This window comes from Scyliorhinus canicula, chromosome 7, assembly GCF_902713615.1.
Source record: "Scyliorhinus canicula chromosome 7, sScyCan1.1, whole genome shotgun sequence".
In the NCBI taxonomy this organism is placed as follows: Eukaryota; Metazoa; Chordata; class Chondrichthyes; order Carcharhiniformes; family Scyliorhinidae; genus Scyliorhinus; species Scyliorhinus canicula.
Window position 1 is genome coordinate 134716647 of NC_052152.1, and position 25407 is coordinate 134742053.

The following is a 25407-nucleotide window of genomic DNA, read 5'->3' on the forward strand; positions in this document are numbered from 1 at the left end:
CACTACCTCCAAAATGCTCCCCCACTAACAAATCTATCACCTGCCCTGGTTCATTACCAAGTACTAAATCCAATATGGCCTCCCCTCTGGTCGGACAATCTACATACTGTGTTAGAAAAGCTTCCTGGACACACTGCACAAACACTACCCCATCCAAACTATTTGATCTAAAGAGTTTCCACTCAATGTTTGGGAAGTTGAAGTCGCCCATGACTACTACCCTGTGACTTCTGCACCTTTCCAGAATCTGTTTCCCAATCTGTTCCTCCACATCTCTGCTGCTATTGGGGGGCCTATAGAACACTCCCAACAAGGTGACTGCTCCTTTCCTATTTCTAACTTCAACCCATATTACCTCAGTAGGCAGATCCCCCTCGAACTGCCTTTCTGCAGCTGTTATACTATCTCTAATTAACAATGCCACCCCCCCACCTCTTTTACCATCCTCCCTAATCTTGTTGAAACATCTATAACCAGGGACCTCCAACAACCATTTCTGCCCCTCTTCTATCCAAGTTTCCGTGATGGCCACCACATCGTAGTCCCAAGTACCGATCCATGCATTAAGTTCACCCACCTTATTCCTGATGCTTCTTGCATTAAAGTATACACACTTCAACCCATCTCCTTGCCTGCAAGTACTCTCCTTTGTCATTGTTACCTTCCCCACTGCATCACTACGTGCTTTGGCGTCCTGACTATCGTCTACCTTAGTTGCTGGACTACAGATCCGGTTCCCATTCCCCTGCCAAATTAGTTTAAACCCTCCCGAAGAGTACTAGAAAACCTCCCCCCCAGGATATTGGTGCCCCTCTGGTTCAGATGCAACCCGTCCTGCTTGTACAGGTCCCACCTTCCCCAGAATGCGCTCCAATTATCCAAATACCTGAAGCCCTCCCTCCTACACGATTCCTGCAGCCACGTGTTCAACTGCACTCTCTCCCTATTCCTAGCCTCGCTATCACGTGGCACCGGCAACAACCAGAGATGACAACTCTGTCTGTCCTGGCCCTTAACTTCCAGCCTAACTCCCTAAACTTGTTTATTACCTCCACACCCTTTTTCCTACCTACATCGTTGGTACCAATGTGCACCACGACTTCTGGCTGCTCACCCTCCCCCTTCAGGATCCTGAAGACACGATCAGAGACATCCCTGGCCCTGGCACCCGGGAGGCAACATACCTTTCGGGAGTCTCGCTCGCGACCACAGAATCTCCTATCTATTCCCCTAACCATTGAATCTCCTATTACTATTGCTTTTCTATGCTCCCCCCTTCCCTTCTGAGCCCCAGAGCCAGACTCAGTGCCAGAGACCTGGCCGCTGGGGCCTTCCCCCGGTAGGTCATCCCCCCCAACAGCATCCAAAACGGTATACTTGTTTTGAAGGGGAATGGCCACGAGGGATCCCTGCACTGTCTGCCTGTTAGTTTTCTTTCCCCTGACTGTAACCCAGCTACTCTTGTCCAGTACCTTTGGTGTGGCTACCTCCCTGTAACTCTTCTCTATGACCCCCTCTGCCTCCCGGATGATCCGAAGTTCATCCAGCTCCAGCTCCAGTACCTTAACACGGTCTCTGAGGAGCTGGAGTTGGGTGCACTTCCCGCAGGTATAGTCAGCGGGGACACCAGTGGTATCCCTCACCACCCACATCCTACAGGAGGAGCATGCAACTGCCCTAGCCTCCATCCCCTCTTACTTTACAGAATTAGCTGCCCCTTGGACCAACTGGACCTCCGCCCTCCGACTCTGCTCCCAGTCAGCTGTACTCTAAACTCCTGGTTCCCTTCACGCTCTTTGATAAATATAGGAAATTAAATTAAAGGAGAACCTTACTCCCTCCTCACCTAACTCCCTCAGTCACCAAACTCTCACTGTAGCACTCAAATGCCACAAGCTCAGCACTCAGTGCAAACAAAGTCTACACTGTATCTAGCCCCTATTTATACTGTGACTCTAGCTTCTAAAAACTGGCCTAATGCAATTAACTAATTAACAAGCTCCAGCTGCAAGTAAGTCCAAGTAGAACCTTGTTTAAAGCTGAACGTATTGCGTTAACCATTCACCATGTATGTTACTGTATCACGCTGTTGCCCATGAGGGCTCCACCTATGTACCATTATAAGGTATTACCTGGAATGTATCATGTTTGTGCCTTTGTGGGCTCCGCCCCTAGCTCCTCCCCTTGAGGGGAGGCATAAAGAGCAGTAGCCCTGTAGGCGGCTCTCAGTAGCTGAGCAGTCGCAGGCAGGCACTGTTCTAGTCGATTAAAGCCACAGTTTACTTATACTGCTTGTTTCGCTTCAATTGATGGTCGCATGACAGTGATAATTTGACAGGCTGACAACGGGGAGGGCGGTAGGGCAAGAGGGGTGCAATACAAATATGGGGGAAGGCGAGCCGCATGCTGGCGAACCAGCTGCGGAGGCAGGCTGCGTCCCGGGATGAATTTACAGGGCAGAAGGAGGCCATTCGGCCCATCGAGTCTGCACCGGCTCTTGGAAAGAGCACCCTTCTCAAGGTCAACACCTCCACCCTATCCCCATAACCCAGTAACCCCACCTAACACTAAGGGCAATTTTGGACACTAAGGGCAATTTATCATGGCCAATCCACCTAACCTGTACATCTTTGTGACATCTTTGAGGTGGCAAATGGAGTTTAATGTAGAGAAGTGTGAGGTGATTCACTTTGGAAAGAATAACAGGAATGCGGAATATTTGGCTAATGGTAAAATTCTTGGTAGTGTGTATGAACAGAGGGATCTTGGTGCCCACATACATAGATCCCTGAAAGTTGCCACCCAGGTTGATAGGGTTGTGAAGAAGGCCTATGGTGTGTTGGCCTTTATTGGTAGAGGGATTGAGTTCCGGCGACATGAGGTCATGTTGCAGCTGTACAAAACTCTGGTACGGCCGCATTTGGAGTATTGCGTACAGTTCTGGTCGCCTCATTATAGGAAGGACGTGGAAGCTTTGGAACGGGTGCAGAGATTTACCAGGATGTTGCCTGGTATGGAGGGAAAATCTTATGAGTAAAGGCTGATGGACTTGAGGTTGTTTTCATTAGAGAGAAGAAGGTTAAGAGGTGACTTAATAGAGGCATACAAAATGATCAGAGGGTTAGATAGGGTGGACAGTGAGAGCCTTCTCCCGCGGATGGAGGTGGCTAGCACGAGGGGACATAGCCTTAAATTGAGGGGTAATAGATATAGGTCAGAGGTAGGTTTTTTACGCAAAGAGTGGTGAGGCCGTGGAATGCCCTACCTGCAACAGTAGTGAACTCGCCAACATTGAGGGCATTTAAAAGTTTATTGGATAAACATGGATGATAATGGCATAGTGTAGGTTAGATGGTCTTTAGTTTTTGACTTCCCATGTCGGTGCAACATCATGGGCCGAAGGGCCTGTACTGCGCTGTATCTTTCTATGTTCTATTGCGTGTTTTCAAAAAGGCAGTTAGACTTCGATAGCACTTGGGGTGAAGGGGATCAAAGGAGATGGAGGGAAAGCAGGAATAGGATGTTGAGTTGGATGATCAGCTATGATCATGAATGGCAGAGCAGGCTCAAAGGGTCAAATGGCCTCCTCCTGCTCCTATTTTCTATGTTTTGATGTCTATGTAAATGCAAGGCTTGTCTTTTTCCTTCAGACAACATATTTTTAATGGCATTTCTGACACCAAATAATGACAACCTATTTAGTAACTTTCTTACTTGCTGCTGTGCTATTTTAAGTTTTACATCATGTTTTGTACAACAATTGACCCACATTACTGCTCAAACCAATTTTAGCCTCTTGTCTCTGTTCCTTTAGTGGCTACAGCTTCAGGGATTTGAGTATTGTTTCGTACAAAATTCGCTCCAGTGTCCTCCTGCTGATTCCATGTTTTCCAGGTGTTGGCCACAATGCCAACATGCTCAAGTGACATGGAATGCTGGCTGGATGTTTGATATTGGTCATCTTGGCAGCTGGGCTGGGTGCTTTTCTTGCCTGACAATTACGACAACTTGTATTTATATAGTGCTTTTTGATATAATAAAACATCCCAAGGGGCTTTACGGAGTAATTACAAAAATAAAGTATTGCCACACAAGGTGATATTTGGTTAGATGACCAAACTTTTGGTCAGCGGGAAGTTTCAAGGAATGTCTTAATTTGGGGGGGGTGAAAGACAATTAAGGAGGGAAATCCAGAGCTACGGTCCTATGCAACTGAAAGCACGGCGACCAGCACGGTAGCATTGTGGTTAGCACAATTGCTCCACAGCTCCAGGGTCCCAGGTTTGATTCCCGGCTTGGGTCACTGTCTGTGCAGAGTCTGCACTTTCTCCCCGTTTGGGAATAGGGTTGAGGTGTGGGCTTGGGTAGGGTGCTCTTTCCAAGAGCCGGTGCAGACTTGATGGGCTGAATGGCCTCCAACTGCACTGTAAATTCTATGACCAATAGTGGAGCAAAGCAATTATAATTGTAAATTCGCAAGAGGCCTGAATTAGGAGTGCAGATATCGCCAAGGATTGTGTGGTTGAGGAGGTGACAGACTGGAGAAGGGTGAGGCCAAGGAGGGATTTGAAAACCAGGATGAGAATTTTTAAATCCGAATGTTGTTTGACTCACAACCAGTGTAGGTTAGTGAGCACAAGGATGATTGTGGAATGAGATTTAATGAAAATGAATTATATAGCCCTCACCTCCACTTTATTCTTTGAACTTGCAATTTCAACATTAAATCAGAGGCATCATTCACGACGCAGAGGACCCAGGTTCAATCCCGGCCCCAGGTCACTGTCAGTGTGGAGTTTTCACATTCTCCCTGTGTCTGCATGGGTCTCACCCCCACAACCTAAAGATGTGCAGGGTAGGTGGATTGGCCACGCTAAATTGCCCCTTAACTGGAAAAAAGAATTGGGTAGTTTGCGGTTTCAGTATTTGCTCACTACACTAATACACAAGGAGCCATGCTTATGTCTACGTGTGTTAAAATGAATTGAACTGCAACACTCTCTTGGGTTCCAATATGCTGCTTTGCGTTTTGTGCCCTTTTTTTAAAAAATGAATTGTGTGGAGACCCCGTGGGCTGCAGAATTGCGGAATCCTGGAAAATTGGGCGCATGACCTGCAGAGCTCTTTTTCTCTAGGTTGAAAGACTGGTCTCCGGGGGAACCAGTGCCTTTGACTCTTCCTTTTGCTTAAGGCTTCACTTGTTTGTTCAAGTGCTATTCAGGAAGCACTTCACTTCCTGTCTTCAATCCCAGCTTCCCTGTACACTCTGCAGCATTAGTTATTCATTTCCTGTCAAACAAAGCATTGAAGCCACATTCTTTGGCTGCATTTGTACCAACTAACTTTGCAACCCCCCCTTTTGAGGAAAAAATAAAACTCTGAATATTGTTGGCTGCAAATCTGAGCTGGCGAGAGCTGCAGTAATTGAGCTGTGATGGCTTTCGAAGGGAATTAGTTTCTGGGGTTGGTGGGAACAGAGATGATGAGAAAGAAAGATATATGGATGCGTGGTTAGAATTGTGTTTCATAACATTTTACATGACGCATCCTGCATTCTTCCTACAATGTAGTAAATTCTCTGTCAGCCATGATTCTCTGGTAGCATGTCAGAAGGTCATGGGCTCAAGCCTCACTGGGGAATGTTACATAGATACATAGCAAATAGGAGCAGGGGAGACCATTCGGCCCTTCGAGCCTGCTATGCCATTCATTATGATCATGGCTGATCATCCAACTCAGTAGCCTGATTCTGCCTTACTCCCCCGCACCCTTTAATCCCCTTCATCCCACGAGCTATATAGAACATTACAGCGCAGTACAGGCCCTTCGGCCCTCGATGTTGTGCCGACCTGTGAAACCACTCAAAGCCCATCTACACTATTCCCTCATCATCCATATGTTTATCCAATAACCATTTAAATGCCCTTAATATTGGCGAGCCCACTGCTGTTGCAGGCAGGGCATTCCACGCCCTTACTACTCTCTGAGTAAAGAACCTACCTTTGACATCTGTCCTATATCTATCTCTCCTCAATTTAAAGCTATGTCCCCTTGTGCTAGCCATCACCATCCGAGGAAAAAGGCTCTCACTGTCCACCCTATCTAATCCTCTGATCATCTTGTATGCCTCGATTAAGTCACCTCTTAACCTTCTTCTCTCGAACGAAAACAGCCTTAAGTCCCTCAGCCTTTCCTCATAAGATCTTCCCTCCATACCAGGCAACATCCTGGTAAATCTTCTTTGTGGTAGCAAATTCCACAGGCTCACCACTCTATGGGTGAAGATATTTCTCCTCATCTCAGTCCTAAATTGTCTACCCTGTATCCTCAGACTGTGACCCCTGGTTCTGAACACCCCGCCATCAGGAACATCTACATCTACCCTACCTAGCCCTGTAGAATTCCATCTGTTTCTATGAGATTTCCCCCCTCATTCTTCTAAACTCCAGCGAAAACTAACCTAACTGACTCAATCTCTCCCCATATGTGAGTCTTGCCACCCCAGGAATCAGTCTGGTAAACCTTCTCTCCATTCCCTCCTTAGCAAGAACAGCCTTCCTCAGTTAAGGAGACCAAAACTGCTTCACCAAGGCTCTGTATAATTGCAGCAAGACATCCCTGCTCCTGTACTCTAATCCTCTCACTATGGAAGCCAAAAATACCATTTGCCTTCTTTACCGACTGCTGTATCTGCATACTTATCTCAGTGACTGGTGCATGAGGACACCCAGGTCTTGTTGCACATTCCACTTTCCTAATTTATGAGCATTCGGATAATCTGCCTTCCTGTTTTGCTACCAAAATATTTATCCAAATTATACTGCATCTGTCATGTATTTGCTCACTCACTCAACTTGTCCAAATCACACTGAAGGATCTGTGCATTCTCCTCCAAGCTCACCCTCCCACCCAGCTTTGTGTCATCTGCAAATTTGGAGATAGTACATTTTTTCCCTCCTCTAAATCATGAATATATATTGTGAATAGCTCGGGTCCCAGCATCAGTTCCCACTAGTCTTTGACTGCCGTTTGGAAAAAGGCCCATTTATTCCCACCATTTGTTCCCACTCTTGTTTTCTAGCCACATCTATTAACTACCACTAATCCCATGCGCATTCATTTTACGCACTAATCTCTTATGCAAGAGTTTGTCGAAAGCCTTCTGAAAGTCCAAATAAATCACATCCACTGGCTACCCTTCAACTCTACTAGTTACATCCTCGAAAAATTTCCTAGATTTTCAAGCCTGATTTCCCTTTCATAAACCCATGCTGACTCTGCCCAATCCTGCCACCGTTTTCCAAATACTCTGTTGTAAAATCCTTGATAATGGATTATTAGAATTTTCCCCACTTCCGACATCCATCTTACTGGTCTAAAATTCCCTGTTTTCTTCCTACCTCCCTTTTTTTAAATGGTGGGGTTACATTTCCTACAGATTGGAAGGTAGTTACTGTTCCAGAGTCTGTAGAATCTTGGAAGATGACCGCCAATGCATCCACTATTTCTGGAGCCATTTATTTAAGATTACCAGGCCCTGGGGATTTACTGACCTTCAATCCCATTAATTCCTCCAATACCATTTCTCTTCCAATATTGATTTCCTTCAGTTCTTCCTTCTCACGAAACCCAGTTTTCCGCAACATTTCTGGTATGTTATTTGTTCCTCCTTTGTGAAGACGAACCAAAATATATATTTAGTTGGTCAGCCATTTCTTTATTACTCATTATAAATTCCCCTGTTTCTGTCTGTAAGGGACCTACATTTATCTTCACCAATCTTTTTTTTTCTTCACATAGCTATAGAAACTATTACAGTTTTTTTTATATTCCCCACAAGTTTCTACTCGTACTCAATTTTCCCCTTCTTAGTCAATCTCTTGGTCCTTTGCTGAATTCTAAACTCACCCAATCCTCATGTCTGTTGTTTTTCTTGACCAGTTTTAATGCTTCTTCCTTTGATCTAATACTATCTCTTATTTCCCTTGTAAGGCATGGTTTGGCCACCTTTCTATGTTCTATTTTGCGGCAGATAGGAATTGTTGCAGTTCACCCATGCGCTCCTTGAATGTTTGCATTTACCTATCCACTGTCATCCCTTTTAAGTAACACTTCCCAATCCATCATTGCCAACTCGCGCCTCACAGCATCATAATTTATTTTATTTAGATTCCGGACCCTAGTCTCAGAATCAACTACTTCACTCTCCGTCTTTATAGTCGCTCATCCCAAGGGGTCTTGCACAACTATATTGCCAATGATTCTTTTCTAATTACACAATACCCAGTCTAGGATGACCTGTTCTCTAGTTGGTTCCTCAACATATTGATCCAGAAAACTGCATACAGATCATCCAGAAATTCTTCCTCCACGGTATTGTGACTAATTTGATTTGCCCAATTTATATGCCCATACGAATTCCACATTGTTGGAACTAATATCTTGCTCTCTATTGCATTAATCTCTTTAACAAGCAATGCAGCAATTCCGTTATCTTTCCCTTTTTGTCTGTCCTTCCTAAATATTGAATACCCCTGAGTGTTCAATTCCATCACTGGTCACCCTGCTGCCATGTCTCCGTAATCCTGACTATATCATACCCGTTTACATCGATTTGTGCGATTAATTCATCTACTTTATTGCGAATGCTCCCTGCATTAAGGCACAAAGCTTTCAGGCTTGTCTTTTTTAACATTACTTGTCCCATTCCCACTATTGTTCATTGTGGCCCTGTTTGGCCCTTGGTTCACCATCACTTTCTTTATTCCCCTTCCTGTCTTTTGTTTTTGTCCTTGTTTCCCTTTCCTCTGACTCCTTGCATGGGTTCCCATCGCTCTGCCATTTTAGATTAAACCCTCCCCAACCACTCTAGCAATTACTCCCCCTAGGACATCTGTCCTGGTCCTGCCCAGGTGTAACGCATCCAGTACTGGTCCACTTCCTCCAGGACCGGCCTCAAACACTTAATCTAGGCTGCTGCTTCACTGTAATATTCCACTGTTGGGAGGTTCTCATCTTTTGGGTGAGATGTTAAACTGCAGGCCTCTATTTGCACCTCTGGGCAGATGTAAAAGTCACCACAGCAATGGCACTGTTTTTAAGTAAGAAGTCTTACAACACCAGGTTAAAGTCCAACAGGTTTGTTTCAAACACGAGCTTTCGGAGCACGGCTCCTTCTTCAGGTGAATGGAAAGGCTTGTTCCAGAAATGTTTATATAGACACAGTCAGAGATGCCCCGGAATGCGAGCACCTGCAGGCAATCAAATCATCAAAGATGCAGAGAGAGAGGTAACTCCAGGTTAAAGAGGTGTGAATTGTCCCAAGCCAGTTCAGTCGGTAGGCCTCTGCAAGTCTTCTTCGCAGCCTCCAACACATCATCAGCGAGGATGGACATCTTGCCAAGGTCATCCCCACACCCCCACTACTGGCCTTCAAACAACCGCGCAACCTCAAACAAACCATTGTTTGCAGCAAATTACCCAGCCTTCAGAACAGCAACCACAACACCACAAAACCCTGCCAGGGTAATCTCTGCAAGACATGCCAGATCATCGACATGGACACCACCATTACACGTGGAAACACCACCCACCAGGTACGCGGCGCATACTCGTGCGACTCGACCAATGTAGTCTACCTCATACGCTGCAGGAAAGGATGTCCCGAAGCGTGGTACATTGGCGAGACCATGCAGACACTGCGACAACGAATAAACGGGCATCGTGCGACTATCAACAGGCAGGACTGTTCCCTTCCAGTTGGGGAACACTTCAGCAGTCAAGGACATTCAGCCTCTGATCTCCGGGTCAGCATTCTACAAGGAGGCCTTCAGGAGACGCGACAACGCAAAATTGCTGAGCAAAAACTTATAGCTAAGTTCCGCACGCATGAATGCGGACTCAACCGGGATCTGGGATTCATGTCGCATTACATTCGGCCCCCACCAACAAGCCTGGACTTGTAGAGGCCTACCGACTGAACTGGCTTGGGACAATTCACACCTCTTTAACCTGGAGTTACCTCTCTCTCTGCATCTTTGATGATTTGATTGCCTGCAGGTGCTCGCATTCCGGGGCATCTCTGACTGTGTCTATATAAACATTTCTGGAACAAGCCTTTCCATTCACCTGAAGAAGGAGCCGTGCTCCGAAAGCTCGTGTTTGAAACAAACCTGTTGGACTTTAACCTGGTGTTGTAAGACTTCTTACTGTGCTCACCCCAGTCCAACGCCGGCATCTCCACATCATGACTGTTTTTAAGGAAAGTTGTTCTGGTGCCCTGGTCAGTATATTTAGCAGGGAGGTTATGCTGAACCTCTAAATAAGGCTAGAAAAGATGTGAGGGTCCTTTGGAGGGTTGAGGAGAGACCTGGCTCCAGGGGATGGGGGCTGCTAACTTCCAAGGTTAATAATTGGCAACGTGAAATCACTGCAGGAGTTCCTCAGCCAGCAAATCAGATCAAAGTTCTGCTGACGTGCCATATCCAGTCATCAATGATGGTGGACAATTTTTAAAAATGGACTGGAGGAGGAGGTGGCTCCACATCCTCAATGACGGGGAAACCCAGCACATCCTTGCAGAAGATGAGGCTGAAGCATTTGCAATAACCTTCAGCCAGAAGTGCCGAGTGGATTATCCATCTTTTTCTCCAGAGAGGTCCATAGCATCACGGATGCCGGTCTTCAGCTAATTCGATTCACTCCATGTGATATCAAGGAACGGTTGAAGGCAACGGATACTGCGAAGTCTGAAGACTTGTGCTTTAGAACTTGCAGCACCCAAGCTGTTCCAGTACAATTACAATACTCTCATCTACCCGGCAATGTAAAAAAGTGCCCTGAACATGAAAGGCAGGACAAATCCAACGTGGTGAATTACTGCCCTATCCGTCTGCTCTCGATCACAAGTAAAATGATGGAAGGGGTCATCATTAGTGCTATCAAGTGGCACTTACTCAGCAATAACCTATTCAATGTTCAGCTCCTGACCTCGCTACAGTCGTGGTTCAAACATGGACAAAAAAGCAGAACAGCAGAGTGAGATAGAGTGATGGCACATGACATCAAGGCAGCATTTGACCGAGTATGACATCCAGGTGCCCTAGCAAAACTGGTGTCAATGGGAATCCGGGGGGGGGGGGGGACACTCTCCACTGGTTGGATTCATACCTGGTACAAAGGAAGAAGGTTGTTGTAGGTCAGTCATCTCAGTCCCGTGACACGACTGCAGGAGTTCTCGGCCTTGCCATCTTCAGCTGCTTCATCAGCAACCTTCCTTCCAGCATAGAGATCTACAGCACAGAAAAACCCTTCGGCCCATCCTGCCTCGCCGGTCAAAAACAACCACCGAGGTATTCTAATCTCATTTTCCAGCACTTGGCCCGTTGCCTTATTTGTCTTGACATTGCATGTGCATGCTTCTTCAGTGTTCTGTGGTCTTCAGGGTCTCTGCCTTCATCACCCTTTCAGACAGTGTGTTACAGACTCCCACCACCTTCTGGGTGAAAACATCTTTCCTCATCCCCTCCAAACCTCCTGCTGCTTGCCTTACATCTATGCCCCCGGTCATTGATCTCTCTCGCTCTCGCTCTTTCTCTCTCTCTTTCTCCTCTCTCTTTCTCTCTCTCTCTCTCTCTCTCTTCTCCCCCCCCCCCCCCCCTTACTCTGTTACCTTAAGGGATTGGTTTACATGCACACCAAAGTCCCTTTGATTCTCAGTGCTTCTAAGGATCATGCATTCCCTTGCCTTGTTTGTCCTGTCCAAGTGCATCACCTCACACTTATCTGCATTGAATTCCATTTGCCACTGATCAGCCCATCTACATCCTCCTGTAATCTAAGGCTATCCTCACTATATTTACAACCCCCAATTTTTGTATCATCTGCGAACTTGCTGATCAACACTCCTATTCATGTCTAAATAATTTATAAACCACAACAGCAGATATGGGGATGGGGTGGCACGGTGGCACAATGGTTAGCACTGCTGCCTCACAGCTCCAGGGTCCCAGGTTCAATTCTGGACTCGGATGACTGTCTATGTGGAGCTTGCACTTTCTCTCTGTCTATGTGTGGGTTTCTTCTGGGTGCTCCGGTTTCCTCCCACAGTCTGTGCTGGTTAGGTCGATTGGACATGCTAAATTACCCCTTAGCGTCTAAAAGCTAATGTTGGGTTTCTGGGTTACAGGGATAAGGTGGAAGCTGGGGCTTAAGTAGTGTGCTCTTTCCAAGGGCCAGTGCAGACTCGATGGGCCGAATGGGCTCCTTCTGCACTGTAAATTTTATGATGTTGATTGCACAATGTTCAAGTACCATTTGCGACTCCTCAGACACTGAAGCTGTCCACATGCAAATGCAGCAAGACCTGGACAATATCCAGACTTGGGCTGACAAGTGGCAAGTAAAATCCATCTCCAATAAGAGGGAATCAAACTATCAACCTATGACATTCAACAGCATCACTGAATCCCCGACTATCAACATCCTGGAGATTACCATTGACCAGAAATTGAACTGGACAAGCCATATAAATATTGTGGCCACAAGAGCAGGTCAGAGGCTAGGAATCCTGTGGCGAGTAACTTACCTGCTGCTTCCCCCAAAGCCCATCACACTCTATTAGCCACACCTGCCAATCTTGATGCCAGCCATTATCTCTGCTCTCTGTCTCCTGCTGCTCACCCAGATTCCTAATCAGGACAGCTTTTTCCCTTCAGTTTTAAACAACAGTCTGTATCGAAGGACTTTATGAAATTATTCTGAGTTGTATGAATAACATCCATCAATATTCCCCTGTCCATTACTTTAGTCTTTGTTTGAAAAAAACAAGTTTGTCAGGCCATGACCTAACATTGACAAATTCTTTCAGTGGTTACAGCTCCCTGAAATTTAGAAACTAATATTGCAATGGCACATCTCTTCTTGAGTTCCCTTATTAACTAGCTGATTATCTCATAATGAAACCAATTATCGCCATTGTTTCTGACTTGGTTCAAACTATTACTGGTCAAAAATTGAATGAAACTAAAGTTAACTTGACCCCAGTATATAAAGATATGGGTGGCACAGTGGTTAGCACTACTGCCTCACTGTACAAGGGACCCAGGTTCGATTCTGACCTCGGCTGACTGTCTGTGTGGAGTTTGCACGTCCTCCCCGTGGTGCTCTGGTTTCCTTCCACAGTCCAAAGATGAGCAGGTTAGGTGGATTGGCCATGCTAAACTGCCTCTAAGTGTCCAAAGGTTAGTTGGGGTTACGGAGTTGCAGGGGAGTGGGCATGGGAAGGGTGCTCTTTTGGAGGATTGATGCGGATCTGATGGGTCGAGTGGCTGTAGGGATTCTATGGCTTTAGGCTGTAGGGAAACTGTGGGGATTCTATGACAGATCTGTAGCATTAATAGACTTCAGCGGAGTCTGTCTGACCTTTTTTTTTCTTATACTGTCATTCCTTTTGATACCATAGCACATTCAAAGGGTCAAACCTGGTACCATCTCATCTATGTGCCTGATGTATGCAGTTGCCTGGTGTGGCCCTGAGCTTGGGGGGGGGGGGGGGGGGGGGGGGGGGGGCGTGGGGGTGGGGAGGGAGAGAGAGAAGACAGGAAATGGTTTCTCCCCTCAATTTGTGATTCATGACTACTACAGGGACTGGGAAATGATTGGTTCAAGACATTGGGGCAAGAATCTGACACGGCTCGTTGTGTCCTCTGCATTAGAATGGACTGTCAGTTTTCTCTGCGACAAATGAAAAGTGATCTCTTTGAGGTGAAAAAATGAAAATGAAAATCGCTTATTGTCACGTGTAGGCTTCAATTAAGTTACTGTAAAAAGCCCCTAGGCGCCACAATTCCGGCGCCTGTTCGGGGAATGGAGGGAGTCGAAAGCAAACAAAAGTCCGGGCGTGTGGGCGGAAATGGGAAGAAACAAAAAAAGCCCAATTTATTTGGGCATTGAGGACTGGATCTGTTTGTTTAAGAGGGTCACCGTCTATAATATGTTGATCCATGACTAATGATAGTCTGTTTCGCATAGTTACTGAGTTAAATTTCCAAAGAAAATAATTTCAGGAAATAACTTTAATTTCTGGATCTCCTTAAGTGAATTTTGGAATTTTTGTCTTCCCTTTTTTTTTTTGAAGAATAAACACAGATCTAGTTTCTTTTAATTTCCTGGAATAGAATTGTCTAACTTCTGCTCTGATTTGGAAACAGGAACTACCCTTGAGGCTAACCATCCCACTGTGGAAAGGTTGCAAATCGGTTGAACATTGAGGCTTAAGCAAGAGATTGAAGCACCAACTTTAACCTTACTGAAACGTGTGTTCCTTTCAGTGGGAGCCCAAGAGGTTTGTTCTCCTTCTTAGTTCCTGCATTTCATGCCTTTAGAACTTGCACCCTTTCAATTTGATTTGTGAAGAATCCTTGTGGGGCTTGCTCTTTTCTCTTGAGGGTTACCAACTGCGGTTGAACGTACTCCTGGAAGTTTTATCACGTGGCCTCCTGCCCTGCCCTCATACCTCAACAGTAGATCATCCAACACGTCTATGCTTGCGGTACGTGCATTCCAATTAATGTGGGCAAGACTCAGTTACGCATTTGGTTTATCGGTCAAGGAGCCTTACTTCCTCCATGGTAATGAATATATAGAGGTTTCAAAGAAAATGGGCCGGTATAGGGGCGGGAGGGAGGGAGGGCAGTTTCTCAAATGCCGGCTTATTAATCTTCAATTCCTGGAGACTCCAGGCCAATACTAAAGGGTTGGCAACCCTAAATAGCCTAAATGAGTTTCCTATCTGGTTCTTGCCAAATGGAGATTGAGACCTTTTTTCCATCATGAAATTCAAACAGTGTTAAACAGGGCACTGGAAGCAGATCGCCTGTCTTTCCTCCCGGACTGAACATTGCCGAAAAATAGTGATTTAAAACAAAACTGATTGTGGATATTATAGCAGCTCTCTGGCAGACCAGTGCGTGCAGCAATGATACTATTAGTGTAGCCACTTTTGACCCGGAAGCAGTCTAGCAAGGAAAATTTGTAATTTCTTTTAAAGTAGCTGTGGAATCTGTAACTGTTTAAAAAGTTTGAAAATTACTTGTATTAGTTGTAAAGGGATCAATTGTAATTTTCTCAAATAATGAGTAATACTGGCACATGTGACCTGGCAACTCTTGCTCTGGAGGCCATTTCAACCATAAATAAGTTTAACATCTGAAAGGCACAGGGCAGGCGGAAACAAAGGAGAGCTGGTGGCAGAAGGTGATCAGTGCCTATGTAGGAGCTCTTGGAGGCACTGTGTGAGCAGGTTAAAAGGATCTAACACCTGAAAGCTGTGTGAATAGCTCAAGGGCACTAAGGAGCTGAAATTTATACCAGGTGGCTAAACCATGAACTGGGACGTTAGTGGTTTGTCACATGAAAAGGAATTCTGATCTGCACTCCAGATCTGCAGCCTGACCTTCCCTATGTGATTAAATTGTGGAGCTGTGTAGCTACATAATGCTATACGTGCCAAAGGGGAATACTTGTGTAAGACTTGCGTTTATATCAACTAAGTGAAATGAACCTTTTTATGTAACGTATCATTTGCAGTTTAATTTGCTTTGGTTCTGACATGTTTAAGTTGCAAAAAATTAAATTTTATGAATAATTCCTTCATTTGGGGTTGTTTGGTGATTTTGGTTTAGAGTTTCTCCATGGGGATAACAACATTTGATGCCGATGAATAAGCATTTGCATGACACCATGGTTCAGAGTGCCTGTGAGTGTCATGACTACTGAGCTTCCGGGACAATATTGCAAAGTGACTTTGCTTCACCGGTACTTAATTGGATAGTTAATTACTTCGGGACATCTTGAGGCATTTTGGCTAGGATCAAGGATCAGATCAAATCGAGGATGAGGTATTATGACTTTTTTTGTCAGCTTGGACCTTGCATATTCTCTTGTGGAGAGCATGAATTGAATTCAATTTAAATTTGAATTGTTTTTTTGGAGCAAGCATTGAGATGGATTAAGGGCTTGCCCTGTCCACTCTGTGTATTGGCTTTAAGAATGTGAAAGGTGCTCTATGAGCGCAAGTTCTTTTGCAAATCTCAGTCAAAACAAACTCTTACTAATTAAAACAATGGACAAAAATGTTGACAGATTCCTTATTAGGACAAATGTCGACAGATTCCTTGTTCGGATAATCTACTCCAGTCTAAAGGGAAAAGTGGACATGTAACATTCAGTTTCACATAGAATCTCTGTACTCCAAGCACAATCTTTTTCACCTAAAAATATATCAAAGTTTATTCATCCATTGGCACTCTAACCGTCAATTGTATAAGCGGTAGTGTTATGTGTACTTGTATTGAGCAATAATCAAATACATGTTCAGGAGTTTTATTGTGTCTCCTGTGGGAGATGATGCTGACAGTTGTGATTTGTCTCCTGTTGTTAAATGCCACACAGGGCAGTCTGCTGACACTTTTGGAACAGCAAGACTGACTGTAAGTAAAGGAAATATGATTGACAGTGGGGAAATGTGTGCTTCCTGCACAGACTTTGAATTGCTTCGTGCAACACTAATGCACTGGACCATCACAGGCTGAGACCACAGGATGTTAAAATTGAACAAGAAAATAAATTGTCTAGTCTCCCTAGTCACGCTGCAATAAAATGGAGAAAAGGCAGCCTTCCGAGAAAGACTGAACGTGACCATTGAAAAAAGTCAGACCCTTCAATAACGACTGGAAAATGGCCAAACGTTTGGTTGTTGATGTACTGCTCACTGAAGTCCATAGATTGCCTACAATGCAGAAGGAGGCCATTTGGCCCATCCAAGTCTTCACCGACCCTTTGAAAGAGTATATGCCCACTCCCTGCCCTATTCCCGTAATCTCACCTAACCTACACATCTCTGGACACCGAGGGACAATTTAGAATGGCCAATTCAGCTAACCTGCACATCTTTGGACTGTGGGAAGGAACAGGGCCACCTGGAGGAAACATGCGCAGACACGAGGAGAGCATGCAATCTCCACACAGTCACCCAAGGTCGGAATTGAATCCAGGTCCCTGACGCTTTGAGGCAGCAGTGCTAGTTACTGTGCCACAATGGAGTCATGTTTTTGTTTTGGTAGAAATTATCTCACCAGTCTGGTCACTCCTATTGACTGCCCATGCCCGTTCCTCATCCTCTCTTACAGTTGATGAATCTTGCTGGGTACAGCTGAAATGCTGCACCATTATGATCAGTGTATTGTTTGGTCAAGAACTGCTGCTGCTTCTAATCAAACGTTACCATGAGGCCAGGAACAAGCAGCGTGGTCTATTCTTTTCTCCTTAGCCCATTATAAAGATAGTGCTAACAACTGTTCTTGGCTCTGGGATTAATTAACTCTAGTTATCTCTATCCAGATCCAAGATTGAACCTGACATTTGTGGTATAAAAGGCTCCGTACCACTTCCTGGAATGCATGAATCCCCTAAACCAACAGGGAGTCTTATTTCAATTTTGTAAAAGTCAAGCCCAAGGATATTAATAACTATATCCTGTGTTTATGCTGATCTTCTGTATCAATTACAAGTCTATTGTAATATTAGAACAGAAGGTTCTTTAGCTACACATTGACGGCCTCCCAACTGACCCGGATTCAAGATAATTAAAATCTACTTTAGTAACCTAGTTGATGTCCTTTTCCTAATGCACTGTGTAGGGCGTTTTTACTATAAATATGACTTGAACATCCATTCACCTCCTATCCTCCACCACCCAGGCTCTTGAGTTGCAAAGAAATGACTTTCATTTATGTCATACCTTTTGTGCTTTGGTTATCCCCAAACAGTCCACAGTTGTATGAATTGCTGTCACTAATTATAAACAAATGGGGCAATCAATATGCACACATTGGGGTTCCATGAATGGCAATGAGATGAATATGCAGTTAACCTGTTCTAGTGATGTTGGCCAGGTTAACCTGTTCTAGTGATGTTGGCCAGGTTAACCTGTTCTAGTGATGTTGGTCAGGTCAAAACACTTGCAAAATTCCCTGATCAAGAAGGAAAAAAATGCCTTCAGCTGAAAAACCAAAATGCAATGTTTGGTGCTGAAACGCCAGCCTAGATTATCACTGAGTCATAATCTTACCACTGCACCAAATTATGTTAACACCAATAGTTGTATTTGGTGGAACAATTAAAGCTGCTTTTATTTTACCTCCAGCAAGTTTATTCTCAAAATAGTGACAGACTCTCCCAATTCCTTCCGCAGCCCCACTGTTACACCTGTACTCGTGTTATTTTTGGTTAAGCTAATTATCTAAATTAAACAGAGGGAGAATGTGCCCATTTATAGATGAGCCAGTGCTATAGCATAGAAACACAGAAAATAGGAGCAGGAGGAGTCCACCTGCCCTTCGAGCCTGCTCCATCATTCCAAATAATCACGAATGATCATCCAACTCAATAGCTTGATCTGCCCCCAGCCATATCCTTTGATCACATTTGCCTTTTGCCCCAAGTGCTGTATCTAGCTGCTTCTTGAAAACATACAGTGCTTTGGCTTGAACTACTTTCTAGTAGTGAATTCCCCAAAATGGCCTATCTCTGGATGAAGACATTTCTCCTCTCTGTCCTAAATGGCCTTGGACTGTGACACCTGGTTCTGGGCAGCCACACTATCGAGAATATCCTTCTTGCATCTAGCCTGTCTAGTACTGTTAGAATATTATAGTTTTCTATGAGACCCTCCCTCATCTTCTGAACTCCAGGGCAGCACGGGTAGCGCAGTGGTTAGCTCTGTTTCCTCACTGGTGCTGAGGTCCCAGGTTCGGTCCTGGCTCTGGGTCACTGTCCATGTGGAGTTTGCACATTCGCCTCGTGTTTGTTTGAGCCCCCACATCCCACAGATATGCAGGGCAGGGCCACGCTAAATTGCCCCTTAATTTGGGGGAAAAAAATGAATTGGGTACTTCAAATTTTTTTTAAAAAATCTTCTGAACTCCAGTGAATACAATCCTCACCGACTCAGCCTCTCCTCATATGTCAGTCTTACCGTTCCAGGAATCAGTCTAGTAAACCTTCTCTGCACTCCCTCTAGAGCAAGAACATCCTTCCTTGGATAAAGAGACCAAAATTGCGCACACTATTCCAGGTGTGGCATCACCAAAGCGTGTATAATTCAGCAAGATATCACTGCTCCTGCATTCCAACTTTCTCGCTATGAATGCCAACATACCATTTACCTTCTTTACCTCCTACTGACATACACGTTTACCTGTAGCAACTGGTGTATGAGGGCACTCTGGTATCATTGCATATTCCCCTCTCCTAATCAGATAATCTGCCTTCCTGTTTTGCTATCAGAGTGAATAACTTCACATCTATCCAAATTATATTGCATCTGCCATTCATTTGCCCGTTCACTCAACTTGTCAAAATCACATTGAAGAATCTCTGCTTCTCCTCTCAGCTCACACTCCCACCCAGCTTTGTCATCTGCAAATTTTGAGATATTGGGTGGGATTCTTCCGTACCCGGTGGGGCGGGGGGTCCTGGCGGGATGGAGTGGCGTGAACCACTCCGGCGTCGGCCCGCCCCAAAAGTGCGGACTCCTCCGCACCCTCAGGGGCTAGGCCGGCGCCGGAGTGGTTTGCGCCCTGCCGGCCGACGTGGAAGGCCTTTGGCGCCGCGCCAGCCGGGACTGAAGGGATTCCGCAAGCCGGCACGAATCCGTGCATGCGCGGGAGCGTCAGCGGCTGCTGACGACATCCCCGCGCATGCGCAGAGGGGTTCACCTACACGTCGGCCATCGCGGAGGCTGACACGGCCGACATATTGAGAAAAAAGTGCCACCACGGCACAGGCCCGCCCGCAGATTGGTGGGCCCCGATCGCGGGCCAGGCCACCGTGCCCCCCCCCCCCCCGCCCCGGAGCTAGATCGCCCCCTCCTCCCAAGGACCCCAGACCCTGCCCGCGCTGCCAGGCCCCGCCGGTTAGGGCCCTAGTCTAATTTACGCTGGTGGAACTGGCAAAGAACCAGCGGGACTTCGGCCCATCACGTTCGGGGAGGGGTGGGGGGGAAAGAGGTCGGAGGTTCTTTACTGGGCCTCCTGATCTCTTGCTACAACGGGGAGTTCCGGTGAGCAGAGCTCCCCATTGTAAAAAACGGAGCTATGTGCGGCCTCGGCCATCCGTTCCCATTCAGGCACCTTATTCAAAGCGAGTTGCGTTGAATAGCCATGTGTTTCTCGGATGTGTTTGGAGGATGTGTCATCATTCGGAGAATGAACTTGGCACTGTATTGTAGAGTCGTTGTGTTGCATTTCTGATTAATTGACTTGGTAAGTAGAAAAACAAAGCAATGCATTGAGACACTGGGTGTAAATGTACAACATTGCATCTTACTGGCTGCTCTGCAATCATGGACTCATTGCCATCTCGATACAGCTCATGGTTGAAATTACACATTGTAAATAATGATGTTTGGTTAGCACTGCTGCCTATGGCACTGAGGACCCAGGTTCGATCCGGGCCCCCCGAGTCACTATCCGTGTGGAGTTTGCACATTCTCAGTGTCTGTGTGGGTTTCACCCCCACAAACCAAAGATGTGCGGGTTAGTTGAATTGGCCACGCTAAAGTGCCCCTTAATTGTAAAAAAATAATTGGGTCGTCTAAATTTTTTTTATTTTTTAAAGTAAATGATGACAATGCATCATAATTTTATGTGCCAGCTCAGCTGTAGTTTGTTGTGCTCCATTGCAAGAATATCAAGATTTCAACATGTGATTCAGGTACTCCATTCAGTGTCGCACAGAAGACCACTTTAGAACATAGAACATAGAACATAGAACGATACAGCGCAGTACAGGCCCTTCGGCCCTCGATGTTGCACCGACATGGAAAAAAAAAACTAAAGGCCATCTAACCTACACTATGCCCTTATCATCCATATGCTTATCCAATAAACTTTTAAATGCCCTCAATGTTGGCGAGTTCACTACTGTTGCAGGTAGGGCATTCCACGGCCTCACCACTCTTTGCGTAAAAAACCCACCTCTGACCTCTGTCCTATATCTACTACCCCTCAATTTAAGGCTATGTCCCCTCGTGCTAGCCACCCCCATCCGCGGGAGAAGGCTCTCGCTGTCCACCCTATCTAACCCTCTGATCATTTTGTATGCCTCTATTAAGTCACCTCTTAACCTTCTTCTCTCTAACGAAAACAACCTCAAGTCCATCAGCCTTTCCTCATAAGATTTTCCCTCCATACCAGGCAACATCCTGGTAAATCTCCTCTGCACCCGTTCCAAAGCTTCCACGTCCTTCCTATAATGAGGCGACCAGAACTGTACGCAATACTCCAAATGCAGCCGTACTAGAGTTTTGTACAACTGCAACATGACCTCATGGCTCCGGAACTCAATCCCTCTAACAGCAACGGCCCCAGAACAGATCCTTGTGGTACGTCACTCGTAACTGAAATCCATTCTGAACATTTCCCATCAACTACCACTCTCTGTCTTCTTTCAACTAGCCAATTTCTGATCCACATCTCTAAATCACCCTCAATCCCCAGCCTCCGTATTTTCTGCAATAGCCGACCGTGGGGAACCTTATCAAACGCTTTACTGAAATCCATATACACCACATCAACTGCTCTACCCTCGTCTACCTGTTCAGTCACCTTCTCAAAGAACTCGATAAGGTTTGTGAGGCATGACCTACCCTTCACAAAACCATGCTGACTATCCCTAATCATATTATTCCTATCTAGATGATTATAAATCGTATCTTTTATAATCCTCTCCAAGACCTTACCCACCACAGACGTTAGGCTCACCGGCCTATAGTTACCGGGGTTATCTCTACTCCCCTTCTTGAACAAAGGGACCACATTTGCTATCCTCCAGTCCTCTGGCACTATTCCTGTAGCCAATGATGACCTAAAAATCAAAGCCAAAGGCTCAGCAATCTCTTCCCTGGCTTCCCAGAGAATCCTAGGATAAATCCCATCCGGCCCCGGGGACTTATCTATTTTCACCTTGTCCAGAATTGCCAACACTTCTTCCCTACGCACCTCAATGCCATCTATTCTAATAGCCTGGGTCTCAGCATTCTCCTCCACAATATTATCTTTTTCTTGAGTGAATACTGACAAAAAGTATTCATTTAGTATCTCGCTTATCTCCTCAGCCTCCACACACAACTTCCCACCACTGTCCTTGACTGGCCCTACTCTTACCCTAGTCATTCTTTTATTCCTGACATACCTATAGAAAACTTTTGGGTTTTCCTTGATCCTACCTGCCAAAGACTTCTCATGTCCCCTCCTTGCTCGCCTCAGCTCTCTCTTTAGATCCTTCCTCGCTTCCTTGTAACTATCAAGCGCCCCAACTGAAACTTCATGCTTCATCTTCATATAGGCCTCCTTCTTCCTCTTAACAAGAGATTCCACTTCTTTGGTAAACCACGGTTCCCTCGCTCGACCCCTTCCTCCCTGCCTGACTGGTTACGTACTTATCAAGAACATGCAATAGCTGTTCCTTGAACAAGCTCCACATATCCAGTGTGCCCAACCCTTGCAGCCTACTTCTCCAACCAACACATCCTAAGTCATGTCTAATGGCATCATAATTGCCCTTCCCCCAGCTATAACTCTTGCCCTGCGGGGTATACTTATCCCTTTCCATCACTAACGTAAAGGTCACCGAATTGTGATCACTGTTTCCAAAGTGCTCACCTACCTCCAGATCTAACACCTGGCCTGGTTCATTACCCAAAACCAAATCCAATGTGGCCTCGCCTCTTGTTGGCCTGTCAACATATTGTGTCAGGAAACCCTCCTGCACACATTGTACAAAGAACGACCCATCTAATGTACTCGAACTATATCTTTTCCAGTCAATATTTGGAAAGTTAAAGTCTCCCATAACAACTACCCTGTTACTTTCGCTCTTTTCCAGAATCATCTTCGCCATCCTTTCCTCTACATCCCTAGAACTATTAGGTGGCCTATAGAAAACTCCCAACAGGGTGACCTCTCCTTTCCTGTTTCTAACCTCAGCCCATACTACCTCAGAAGAAGAGTCCCCATCTAGCATCCTTTCCTCCACCATAATACTGACCTTGACTAGCAGCGCCACACCTCCCCCTCTTTTGCCCCCTTCTCTGAGCTTACTAAAACACCTAAACCCCGGAACCTGCAACAACCATTCCTGTCCCTGCTCTATCCATGTCTCTGAAATGGCCACAACGTCGAAGTCCCAGGTACCCACCCATGCTGCCAGTTCCCCTACCTTATTTCGTATACTCCTGGCATTGAAGTAGACACACTTCAAACCACCTACCTGAACACTGGCACCCTCCTGCGAAGTCAAATCTGTGCTCCTGACCTCTATACTCTCAATCTCCCGTACCCCAAAACTACAATCCAGGTTCCCATGCCCCTGCTGAATTAGTTTAAACCCCCCAAAGAGCACTTTGTAGTGTGCACTGTTTATTAGATGATGCATGAAATTAATTCAGTTCATCTTCAAGATTGAGCCATTCGGGTTGACGGTGCACATCGAAAGTGAGCAGGGAGTGCTCCTGGAGAGCAGCAATTACTCCCATGAATAATAGCACCCAAAACCAAAGCTGAGAATTCTACTCCATGCAGAGCCTGGCTTGTACAACAAGTTGGTTACTGTATTCTTCTTCATTAGCTGTGCACTCTGAGACCTCTATGACCAAAATTGAGAGGTGTTGCAAGTCTCTTGTGCATTTTTTAAAACCACACAGTCCCTCCAGTCATGCCTCATCTGCAAAAGTTATTTAAAAGGTTTCTCTCTTCATGATGGATAGAATGCTAGAATATTATTCACCGATTCAACCAGCTCCCTTTTCCACCAATGTTAAAGGACAATTTTAATTTTTTTTTACATTGGGCCCCTGAACCGTGTGGAGAGGCAGCAGGAACGTTATGGGTCAAAGGCCGCAATGTGTTTTTCAGGTGTATAATGACTTGAGTGTTGTACTTTTTAGAAACCGTCCTGTCTTAACCACTGACATCACTCATTTTCAGGTGGTAAGAAGCTTCACTGCAGCTGTGTGTATTTAGTGCTGTTTGTTTCCTGTTTGGTATGTGAAATATTTTTTAAGGAGGATTTCTGTCTTCATTTTCCCTCTCGTCCTGAATACAATGGTCAGGATGTAAATTCGCAGCCATTACAAAGCTTGATAGTACTTTACAGAAATGGATTACTAATTTTATTTCTGATTGCCAATTATGTGCTCAAAAGGACAGGTTTGCCAGGCTATGGAGACAGAGCAAGAGAGTAGCACTAGCTCTTTCAAAGACCCGACATGGGCTGAATGGTCCCCTTCGGCGCTGAGGATTTTTGTATGAGAGCCTAACCTGCAATATACAACCCTTTGATCCTGTCTACACTTAAACCACACATACATGGATACTAGCACTGGCGACTGACAAGGAGGAAGCCTGTTAGCAAATCCTTTCCTTTCATAGCCAGGGGACCTGAGATCAACTGTAGCATTCTGCCTACTCTCTGTAGATGTGGAGAATGAAATCTGGATCTTCTGATCTATGTAGTTAAGTTACAATTTTTATTTATTCGTTTGTTCGGGGGCTATGGGTGTGGCTGCCTAGGCCAGCATTTATTGCCCATCCCTAACTGCCCTTCAGAAGATGGTGCTGAGCTGCCGCCTTGAACCACTGCAAATCATGTGCTGTAGGTACACCCGCAGTGCTGTTAGGGAAGGAGTTCCAGGATGGTGACCCAGCGACACTGAAGGAGCAGCAATATATTTCCAAGTGTGTGGCTCGGAGGGGTACTTACAGGTGGCGGTGACCCTAGGTATCTACTGCCCTTGTCCTTCTAGGTGGTAGAGGTTATGGGTTTGAAAGGCACTGTTGAAAACGCCTTGGTGAGTTCCTGCGATGCATCTGGTAGATGGTACACACTGCGGCCACTAAGCATCAGCAATGCAGGGAGTAAAAGTGGTGGATGGGGTGCCGATCAAACAGATTATTTGTCCTGGAGTGAACTGTTGCATTATTAATTCAAAACTATTTGTTTTAAGTAGGTTATTAATTTTAAACTGCTCTGCTGCATAGGTTTAACCTCTGATGTATCAGGGCACTGATCCATTCCGTTGAACGGTTAAGAGGGCAAGAGCTGGACTATTTGGCACAATGCCACCCCCATCAGATATCGTAAAAGTGGCGATCGAATGGCCAGGAGCCAATGCCCAGTTGATTGAAATAGACCAGGTGAGTGTCCGTGAGCCTGTGGATCACAGATCGAGTTCAGCTTAAAATCTGTAATGTTAACGTTTGTACAAGGGAGTTTATCAGAGATAATTAGTCTGATGATTTGCACTATGTGGGATTAACCAGGTTGGTTATTAAAAAGTGATGCACT

The 25407-nt window shown here is 45.5% G+C and overlaps 1 protein-coding gene across 5 annotated transcripts in view; it reads left to right on the top strand.

The window, feature by feature from the left end:
• LOC119969395 (engulfment and cell motility protein 2) overlaps positions 1 to 25407 on the top strand; it is a 242824-nt gene that overhangs the window by 47828 nt on the left and 169589 nt on the right. For 4 of the 5 annotated variants that reach the window (XM_038802980.1, XM_038802983.1, XM_038802982.1 and 1 more), the window contains exon 2: positions 25101 to 25256. In XM_038802980.1, coding sequence (XP_038658908.1) covers positions 25179 to 25256 — 78 coding nt within the window. In that variant the 5' untranslated portion in view covers positions 25101 to 25178. Of the gene's footprint in view, positions 1 to 14210; positions 14345 to 25100; positions 25257 to 25407 lie in introns of all 5 variants that reach the window. The other variant, XM_038802981.1, reaches the window with a different exon arrangement.